This window comes from Corylus avellana, chromosome ca2, assembly GCF_901000735.1.
Source record: "Corylus avellana chromosome ca2, CavTom2PMs-1.0".
Classification (NCBI taxonomy): domain Eukaryota; kingdom Viridiplantae; phylum Streptophyta; class Magnoliopsida; order Fagales; family Betulaceae; genus Corylus; species Corylus avellana.
Genome location: NC_081542.1, coordinates 9,106,884 through 9,117,961, shown reverse-complemented (window position 1 = coordinate 9,117,961; position 11,078 = coordinate 9,106,884). Strand labels below are relative to the sequence as shown.

General features: G+C 34.0%; 1 protein-coding gene across 2 annotated transcripts; it reads left to right on the top strand.

Moving 5' to 3' along the window:
- The first annotated feature begins 41 nt into the window (after positions 1-41).
- Positions 42-8,834, top strand: LOC132168806 (uncharacterized). Of its 2 annotated transcripts, none has more exons than XM_059579866.1 (7): positions 42-705; positions 4,033-4,142; positions 5,776-5,987; positions 6,075-6,166; positions 7,959-8,061; positions 8,144-8,286; positions 8,505-8,834. In XM_059579866.1, exons 1-7 carry the CDS (start codon positions 511-513, stop codon positions 8,553-8,555), a joined length of 906 nt encoding a protein of 301 aa, XP_059435849.1. In that variant the 5' UTR covers positions 42-510; the 3' UTR covers positions 8,556-8,834. The 2 variants fall into 2 exon arrangements, with proteins under 2 accessions (XP_059435849.1, XP_059435848.1); XM_059579865.1 differs by having other exon boundaries at positions 54-705; positions 8,457-8,834.
- Positions 8,835-11,078: the final 2,244 nt, after the last annotated feature.

The following is an 11,078-nucleotide window of genomic DNA, read 5'->3' as shown; positions in this document are numbered from 1 at the left end:
AAAGACAAAATATTTCAAAAATTCTGGCAGGTCATGTAATTCTTTGCCTTTGGTGGGAGTAAAGTTATAAATGGTGGTTATGACCAAGGCTTCACACTGCTGTTGATCGGATTGTGGCCGCAGGATGCGTCAAAGGTTTCACAGAAGTCGGAAACACAAAGGTTGATTGTTTTGAGGTGGCATGTCCCTTAGGCAATAAAGATTAAGTGGCACCTTCGAAAGTTTTTCTATAAAGAATCGGCTAAGTTGTTGGCTTTTTATTGGGGTATGGCTCTAGAAATTGTTTATACCCGTAAAGTATTTAACTTTAGATCTTAAAAGAAGTAAATCCTTCGGACCAAGATGTTCACCGCTTGAGCCAAATATGAGCTAAACGCTAAATAATATTTTTAGCTAAAATAATTTTCATTGAATTTAAAAAGAAAAAAAAAAAAACATTTTAGAGAGAAACGAACCAAGCGTAAATAGATGGGACAAGAGAAGTATGAGACATATGAATCTACCAATTGAATGGAGGCAGCGGAGTACTTCTCCAAGGACTTCGAGTGGGAGGAGCTGAAAGCAGAGGTCGAAAACGACTCTTCGTTTCGCTTCCACTTGCTCCCGTTCCAACCTCCAAATCGCCCTTCTCAAACGGCAACAGAAGACGATTCAGCGGCATGGAAGAGATTTCACATCCGTCACTCCTCCGGCAAATTCTTCAAGGTTTCAATCTTCTCTCTCTCTCTCTCTCTCTCTCTCTCTTTTTTTTTTTAAGCACGCTTTGCTATTCAATCAAGATAAATATTGAATATATGGTGCTTTTTTTAATTAATTAATTTTTTGTTTTGTTTTTGCAAATTATCATGAAGTTTAGATTTTGGTTATGATCTTATTTTTAACAAATTGTTGCTTGGAACATCACATTCTAGAACTCAATGTTGCATAGCTTTGATTGGGAAAAGAAAATAAGAAGAAAAGTAAATTGAACCTCACATATAAAGCTCAAATTTTACCCGCGAATGCTTGCTTAGGATTGCAAATAATATAGAAGTTATGACGATTATTCTTTTTGTGATGAAATCATATTAATGTTGATCTTTCAGGAGTTGCTCATCAGTCTTGTTAAATCCTACTTCTAAAGATAACTTATAGAACACGCGTACAAGTCCATTAGGTGGTAATCCGGGAGAACATGCGTCCTTAGGCTTTGGCTCCGTAAATTTCCGGGTGCAAAAGGTTCGGCTTTCCTTACCTAGCATGTGACTTATCTAGCATTTTCCGCCATTGAACTGCTATCTCCTTTGACTCACAAACCATACCTTCCACTCTTTAGCATAGTTTCGGTTCGAATTGACTCTTTAGCCACATGGCTTTACTAGGTTGCTTTGATACTATTTGTAACGACCGAGAGAAAGCGCTAACCACATCTGTGTTTTGACTCTAAAAGGACTAGTCAAGTTGCAATCAAAGCTTCCTATAACCACTTATAAAGCCCAGTTTCATTTTTTAAGGAATCAATGTGAAATTTAGCACTCATGAATATCTTTATAAACCTTTCACTTTATGTGGGACAAACTTTCTGGAGTGTCATAGACTCTCCAAACTAGAGTCCCAAGCAAGGTAACCTCCACATGCATCATTCCATGTCAGTACAAAACTTCAATACTAATTCCCAAATTAAGATTGAGTGCTCTGGCTAATTATTCGTCTAATCCACCACTTTTGGATCTTGAATCCATGGATTATGAAACAGATTAACTTGCTCATCAATTGCATCTTTTTCCCTGACACTTCTTCCTGTTGGTTCGAGGTTTCATGCTCACCTTTTGGTGCCTCAATTTGGGATCTTGTATGATCTCCATGCAGGCTTTGTCTCATCCTTTGCATTTGCAACACCTCTTGGGTCTAAAAACTCTTGGTTTTTGAGCTATCACAGCGAAAAAATATTGATTTTCTGCTCTGATACGAGATTGATATTGGAAAAACCTACAAAACCCATCTGCTTGGTACTGGAGATGCTTAATGATCAAAGAGAGAGCAATAGAGATCAAAATTACAGCGTCAAAGGACTGGTCTTCTAAGCTAAAGAGCCAAGAGAAAGAAATAAAGAATTTCTTTGCTGGACAATGATCAAGATCTCAGTAAGAATCAGTTTAAAGCGCTTAGACTCACATTTATACCATAAAATCTAATTAAATCAAACCCTAGCCCTTGAAATAATAAGACCTCAGTGGTCTGAAGTAAACTAAATAAGGTGCCCTAAAAGACATAAAAATCCCCAAGTATAAAATTGCTACAGTACCATGAACATTCTTGTACTACAGTAAGCAGTGATTTTCTTGTTTCATTGTTTGTGTTTTTATTTTTCTGGTTTGCTGCTCGTGCATTAGTGCATCAATGTTTTGTGAAGGCAAACTGAGAGTCTGCGGCCAAAGAAGAAAGAAGGCTTGTGAAATGCTGGTTGTACACAATCCAGGAAGTTTGAACTTCTGGTTGAAAGAGCATAGATTGTAGTTGTGGAATTTCTCTTCAATATTTACTAATCATTGTTTTTTCTTCCTTTCTTTTTTCTTTTTTCAATATTGAATGATGTTAGGAAGGTAAAGTGGAGTTAAGAAGTCGGGACAACACCAATATTAAGAACATAGCAGTTGCAATGTAAATGCTATTATTTAACAATAAAGAGGCACATCAAGAATAATTTTCCATTTCTAGTTCCTTGTCAGAATCTATGATTAAAAAGTACTACTTATAAACTTATACTTATTTTGTTCATGCTTCTTAACAAATACAAAGTATAGTGACCGTTGGGGTAACAAAAAGAGAACAGTGGCTTTCTTTGCTTGGTCTGTGTTGTTAGATACTTATAAATCTTAGGAAGTCTAACAACATTATTTTATACTGATGTTGTATTTGCTAAGTCTGTAGCAACACAATGGACCATCTATTACTGTATTGCTCCATTTTTTTGAAACTTTAGTTACTTGTTTATCATTGTTTGGAATTATGTGGGTGATGCCTCAGATGGTTGGGAGAATATGTTGACATATTAGAAGATGCATTTTCGTAGGGATTGGAGTCGTGCAATTTGCAATGTCATGCCCTTGTACTTCACTTGGTGCATCTTGAGAGAAAGAAATACTTGTACCATGATGGCACTGAGCTCTCATTGTCTAGGTCGAAGCTTTTGACTCTGTGATTGCTGTATGACTTGATGGTGGCTTCAGCTTGTTCTCTCTTCTTTTTTTTTTTTTTTTTTGACTATGTTTAATTTAGGTCTTAACTTTGTGCATTGCTAGTAAATTTTATTACTTTCTGAAAAGAAAAGAAAAATGAAATAGGATAATGGTTTGTTCTCTTGTCCTGTTCATTGCATGTTTATCTTTGGGTGTCCTATGTTGTCTTCCGTGAGAGAGAGCAGTGTCCTTTGTGGTCTTATGTGACCAAAATATGAGCATGATGAAAAAGTTATGATCAGAAAGATCTTGCTGTTGACGTGTAAGTAATTTAACAGATAATGTAAACAGAATATCTAGCATAGAGATGTTTGATCTCAGAGTAAACTAAAGTGTCAGAATCAATTCAAACAAGTCCCAAGGCTTTCTTGCAATTAAGATATCATCATTATAAATTTAACATAAGGAGACCTAAAGTTCCGAATTATTCCTATTTAAAGCATGTATTTTGGTTAACAGGGTAGCGGTAGAGATTAAAAGGATAGGTCTTTCTTGCAGAGGTCCTTATTGAAAGGCTTATTTTTTTCTAATCCAGTGCTGCATAGATTATTAACTAACAGCAATATAAGGTTTTTATTTATTTTTTCACCATATACAATTATAATGTGTTTGATTTTAGATAATCTGATAATATAAAAACTTAATTTAATTGGGTTTTAATTTTATGTAGATTATGGACCTGTCTCTTGTGTCTTACCCTTTTTGTTAATTTTTAAGTTTTGACCTTTCATTACGCATGCAGTACATTTTAACTTTATATATGTAAGATTTTTGTTTGGTTGTCTTTTGTCTTACTTTCTCACTTTGGATGTAGGAGAGACGGTACTTACTGAAGGAATTCCCAGAACTAGTCTCCCGTGGAGAATGTTCTAAGGTTTTGGAGGTGGGATGTGGCAATGGCAGTACTGCTCTCCCAATTTTGCGGTAACCTCAAGATGGCCTCAAATTGAATGCACTGTACATCAATGTTTTTCTTAAATTATGCATAATTATAGAGAACTGCCTAATCTATTCAGTTAATTATTCTGAATTAGAGTTTCATTATAGTAGCTCCTGCTTTTGAAACAGTATATTGAAATGAACCCAAGAGACTGTTCCTACAACCCTTGATGGAATTTCAGGTTTAGAAAAAGTTTGAACCTAGATTGAAATTGAGGTAGAAATTAAATCACTGCAAAGCAGAAAGAGGAAAATGATTTTAAAAAAGTTGTACCCTTTGTGATGGTAACTTATGATTTTATTTATAATTGTTATAACATTTTGATCTTAAACAGTAATGTCCTACTTTTAGTGTAATTTATTACAAATGATGGGAATAGCAGAGTGAAGTAACAAAATAGAGAAGCTGCAACTGTTATTTAGTTTTATTGAAATGGACTAGCACAGCTAGATCAAATTTTGAGTTATAGTAGTTAGTCTTGTCGTATGCATTACTAGCCTGCCTTGGTCAACTCGATGTTGTAGATATGTCGATAGATGGGGTTAAAGTGTGGATACTGCAGAAAAGCCTGATATTCATTCACTATACTAGAGGATGAAAATTTGATTGACGATAAACTCTGAATTTAATAGAATCAGAGCACAACCTAACTTTTACCACAAAAGAACGTGAGCAATCTTTTGGAAATTTTCAATTTTCAAGCTTTTACTTATCAAAAAAAAAAAAAAAAAAAAAAAAAACTTTTGGAATTGAAAAAGAAGCACTGAATAATGTAAGGCTCTCTTTGGGTCGAATTTTTTCCTTTGATTTTGAATAGCAGTTTTTTTTTTTCTTGATAAGTAAATAGCAGTTTCTTTTATAGTTATACTATTTAGATATTTTTGTGGGATAAAGTACTTATCAAAAATTTTTGTGGGATAAAGTAAAAATAATATAAGCAAAAATATGCTTTGTAAGTCTGTCACTGATTGAGCTGAAATGTTCAAGATAGAAATATACAAACCCTCCTAAGATCAAGATGCAAAACTTCGCCTGTTTTTCTTTTGATCCTCTTGGTAGCATAATTTTTTATTTTTTATTTTTAAATGCTTAAAAGCAACATTTTTCGTTTGACTTATCAAAAAAAATTCGTTTTCAGTACATAGCCAAACAATACTTTTTTTATTTTTATGTGTTTTTACATTGTAACAAACAGCTTTATATGTACAAGAAATCCCTTCTAGTTTTTTATTAGAAAGTTTATCTAGCATCACAAGTACCGAGAGATTTTAAATTTTGTCGTGGTGATTAGGGAGGACTATGGAACATATTCAGAAAACTGGCAGTAAGTCACACTTTTAAATGCATCAATTATTAGAAATATTTTTAGGTCTCTTTATGGAATTCTTTATCACCATATGGCTTGAGTTTTTAACAAAATTGCCAGTTTTGTTGAAACAGGCAAGCACAAGGTGCAAATTAGTCATATCACATAATGAATTTGCATTAAATTTTGTTGATTGGAAAAATGAAAATAAATATCATAAATTTAATCAAGTTATAGATCTTTGTCGTAGGCTCCAGATCATGCTGCTAGCCTTCTACCTGATTCCTGACAGACTTCAATTTCCTGTGTAGTGGCAATGAACACATCATTGTTTATGCATGCGATTGTAGCAGTGAGACTCTGGAGAGGGCTGAAGGGATTATAGATGCCGCTACTTCTGCATCTGTTAGACATCGTTTCCATACATTCTATTGTGATTTTTCAATAGTTGGTTTTCCAAAGTGGTTGGCCTGCCATACCTGCCAGGAAGTTTTTCTGCAAAAACAGCAAAGTTTCTTGTCAGGTTTTGAGCTTCACCTGTTCCCTTGCTGTGCACTGTTGTTGGCCACCTATGTGAAATGTACTCAAGATTTCTTTTTTTCTTTTCCAGATGTGAAAGAAAGTAATGGAAGTTATTTTAATGATTCGTGTCCACCGGAAGAAAGTGGCTGTTGCATTGGTGGTGTGGATTTTGTTACCTTGGTATTCATTTTTATTCCCCAAAACCATTTTGAGTTCACATTGCTATGGGACCTCTGGATGTACCTTGAGAATGTAGAAAGATAAATTAGGGGCCCCGTATCTTACACACACATAGGGAGAGATAACTCTGTTTAAGTGAGTTAAGTTGATTTTTCTCACGTGAATGATCATTCATTTAAAAATTGCAATATAGCTTCTTCATATTTTCATTTGATGTTTGTGATGATGTCATTGCATATCCCTACCAAACAGAAATATGTCCGTGGCTTACTGGTAGTACTTACCACTCATGCTGTTTGAATTTTTTTTTTAAGTGAAAACCTTTGTGTTGGTATCCTGTCTTTTCTTAGTGCTCTTGTTATGTTTGATATTGCAATACATGGAATCTGGATTTTGCCTCAAGTTCTCTAAGTTTCTTACTATTTTGGATCTTTAAGTCCCCTTCTCAAATTCATCTGATTGGTTCTTATTTCCATTCATGATGTATTGTTTGATTGTAAGTACAACTCATGCACCCTCACAGTATTGAACGTCTGATCTCAACCTACAACTCTTATTTATTCAGGGTGGGGGATATGCTATTTGGTGTTAGGACCATTGGCAACCAGGTGAGACATTGTTGTCTACTGTCCAGTGATTGCATGCATCAAATAGTATAAATGATCCCATATTTTTATTACACATTTCAACAGTTGTAGAGAGAGAGAGAGAGAGAGAGAGAGAGAGAGAGAGGGGTCGCTCCCATTGTATATAGCATGTTGTTGTCCCAATTTAGGCATCTCCTGAATATTGCATGTTGGTGGCAGATAATAAAATTGTTTTATATATGAAAATGAAAAACATTTTGACTTCTGGTACATACAATTTACAAGCCAAAAAATGTTCCAACGAGTCAAGTCTCAAGGTCAAATCTTTTGAACAATATTATAATTAACGTACACATGCATAGAGCTTTATATCAGTACCACAGTCGTTAGAGGGAAATGATATTTTGAGTGCATGTAGGAATATCCTGTTGCTAAAGCTAATGAGCTTAGCTCAAATGGTGCCTCCTCCTTCTATAAGAATAGGTTGGAGGGTGTGGTCGTGGATTCAAGACTTATTTGGGTGCGCATGTAACTTGTCAATGAAAGGCAAAAAGAATAACCTCATTGCGAAATTCAAAAGAAAAAGAAAAGAAAAAAACTATGGCTAATGTAGAAAACAGAATACCAAGTTTTGTGTTCATGTATTACAAGTTGGTAACCTATGATGATATTCAATGTTATATAAATATGTTGGGGAAGTCATCACCTGTGTCTTGCTGTTCTCAGTGTTCTGCATGGCTTTCATGGTCCACCGTCTTTGTTATCGTGATTGAGACTCCTAACTTGCCTGCTGATGGAGATTAATGTACTGTGCACTATGAAATGGTGCAAGGCATTGCTTCCAACATTTATTTTTTCTAATTTGAAGGTAGTTGTCATCATGTTTTCTTTTGATTATTCATTAAAGTATGTTGCAATTTTTTTCTTGAGTCTCGTGCGTCAATGGACTTATTCAGGAATTAATTTTGTGATATCTCGATAATCATCCTTAGTCACAAAGTTCATGCAGAACATGCTTCTTGCGTATGGTTCTATGTTAATACTTGCTTTGTTCCTCGATTAAGAGTCTTCAATCCTGCTTGAACCTTTCTCGCTAATCAACACTACCCTGAACATCTGCATAGAGCATGGTCTACTTTTACTCTGATTCCATGAAAAAAGTATCTTCATTTTGATATCTGAGTTTTTATTGTGGAATATGTCAGATATTTACTCTATCAGCTGTACCATTCCAGAGGATGCCAACATCCATCAAGGAGTGCTTTTCCGTTTTAAAGCCAGGAGGCATGCTCTTATTCAGGGATTATGGTAAATAGTTTTTTAAGTTAGTAGAAGTTTTTTGATCTTTTGTCCTTACACTTGCTGACACCGGTTAAGCTGAAGAATTCAGGTCTATATGATATGACTATGCTTCGATTTGAGTCTGATCAAAGAGTAGGGTTCAGGGAATACATGCGATCGGATGGAACCCGTTCTTATTTCTTCTGTTTAGATACCATAAGAGATCTCTTTGCAGGTGCCGGCTTCATTGAGGTATACTCTTAATTTTGGGTTGATTGGTGCTGATTGACAATCTTCAACAATTAAATTTTATACTTTCCTCCCCCCCCTCTTTGGTGTTTCAATCTCTAAATAATTTCTACTATTTGGAGATTGAAACTCCAGACTAGTGCTTATTTTGAACTTCTTATGTACCCATGCAGCTTGAGCTTGAATATTGTTGTGTTAAATCTGTGAATCGCCGAAATCAGAAGAGCATGCGGAGAGTATGGGTTCATGGGAAGTTTCAGAAGCCCATGTGAAGTGATTTGTCAGAGATACCTCTGTTGTTGAGGTACCATTTGAAGAGTTGATGAATTTTTCTTACCCTACGGTTTAGGGCTGCAATCGAGTAGAGTCGAGCTGAGTATTGTTCAAGCTCTGTTTATTTAATTTTATTTTGAACAAGAGTTGAACTCAAGCTAGATAATTTGTTCAAGCATGACTCATTTATTTTTCGAGCAAATTCGAGCTTGTTCACGAACTTCTTAGTCAACTTATTCATTTCTTCTATAAAGTAAATATCAGGATTGTTTTTTTTTTTTTTTTTTTGTAAATTCATACTAATTATTAGTTAATTAACTATTGTTGAGATTTTATCATTTGAGTTAATTAAACAAATTAACTTGAATCTTGAATAATTCAATCTCAAGTTTATATGTATGTATATCAATTTCATTATGCATGAATGACCACATACATATTTATATCAAGACTCATAATAACAATTCAAGCTATATTTATTATATTAAGAAGAGAATTCTATCTTTACTTAAGCTGTTTTAATTATGAAATTAAAGTAACACAACAAAAAATAATAAACTTCTATGCTGGGTCATGTGTGGAGTCTTTTTGCTTGGTCAGGTTCTATTTGGGTAGCTTGGATAAAAACTAACTTCTTGAAAGGTAGGAGCTTTTGGAGTGTTGGTGTTACTCAAAATTGTTCTTGGATTTGGAGGAAAATCCTCAAGTTAAGGAATATTGCTAAAAGTTTCCTTAAATTTGAGGTTGGGAATGGGGAAAGTATTCATATGTGATAAGTTTGGGTATAGAGTTGTCTATGATACTCAAAGTAGGTTGGCGGCCAAATTATCTACTGTTTTGAAAAATGGGGATTGGTATTGGAGGCCAGTCAGATCTGAAGCTTTGGTGGATATTCAAGCTAGACTATCGAAGGTTAATAAGGGCCGTTATGATAAACCGGTTTGGATAGGTTCCAAGAAGGGTGTTTATGTGAGTCTAGATACTTGGGGGATTCTTAGAGAGATTCGTAGGCAGGTTGATTGGTGGAAGTTGATTTGGTTTCCTTATGCTATTTGTAGGCAGGGTTTTATTTTATGGTTAGTCTTGAAAAATAGACTTACAATTAGTGAAAGAATGGCTAAATGGGGTTATAAGGGTGATGTCTAATGCCTGGCGTGAACCATGTTTTTATTTTTTGTGCTATAAAACTTGTTATTCATCCTTAAAAATAATAATAATAATAAAAATGAAGTTATACGAATTTATAGGAGTATAGTTTGTTTAGTAATCGAGCTTAATTTTATGTTTACAATTGGCTCATTTATTAAATAAAACGAATTGGAGTTGAGTTTATATGAAGGAATATCGAGGACTTGTTTATTTTTAGCGCCATCTGTTTTGTCGAGATACCATTTGAAGATACAAGGAATTTTTCTTACACTACGGTTTGATGAAAAACTGTTCTTTTGTATTTATAAAATGCTGCGCAATTGTTTTTATAAAATTTCCAAATGATAATATTTGGTCTGCATGCTGTTTGTCTCATGTTGAATAGGGAGCTTGTGTCCCTTGCATCCTTTTCTTTTATTCTAATTGCTATAATTAAAGATTAGAGAAAGTATTTGAAGGGGTCGAATCTTTGTCAACTTGTCATGAACTGACCTCAATTGCAACATGCGATTGGAGATGTTACTTACTGAACCTCTAATCTTGTCATAAAGATTAGAGAAAGTATTTGAAGGGGTCCAATCTTTGTCAACTTGTCATAAACTGACCTCAATTGCAACATGTGATTGGAGATGTTACTTACTGAACCTCTAATCTTGTCATAAAGATTAGAGAAAGTATTTGAAGGGGTCCAATCTTTGTCAACTTGTCATAAACTGACCTCAATTTACTGTAGAAATTTTCTATGAATTCCACATCTTCTTCTTCAAAAAATTTTAATTTTCTCTCTATATATATCACATGTTATAGACCTAACTATCATTGAGATGCAGTAATTTTAACTTCAAATAATATCTCTTTTTTGAGCTCTCAGTACTTAGTTTTTCTATCATGATTTGGTGTGGTTAAAACACTTTTTTCTTTTTTTAATCTCACCCTTTTAATATGAACTGCATATTTTTAGAAGTTTGGACGTCCTAATTAATAATTACTAATTTACTATGAAGTAATTAGAAGAAGCTAGTTTGAATTTTTAATCTCACTAATCATCCCTCTCGGAGAGAAGAAAGCCATAATTAACTTTGTAAATTATATATAAACCCTAGACATTAAAATATTCAATGAAAGATATTAAAACAAGTTTACTTAAAAAAAAAAATATTCACAAAATTCTTATAAATTTCCACTCGTTTTGACATTACCCTCACAAAGTTTAAAAACTCTCAATTAAGGATATCGAACTTTCGATTTCTTTTAATTGTCTCATTAGGATTTTCTATTAAATTTTGTCAAAATTTCCAAAATACCCATTTTATTTATAAAAATAAATTAAATAAAGCAAAGATGCTGCAAAAATATTGCAAACATGTTTTTAT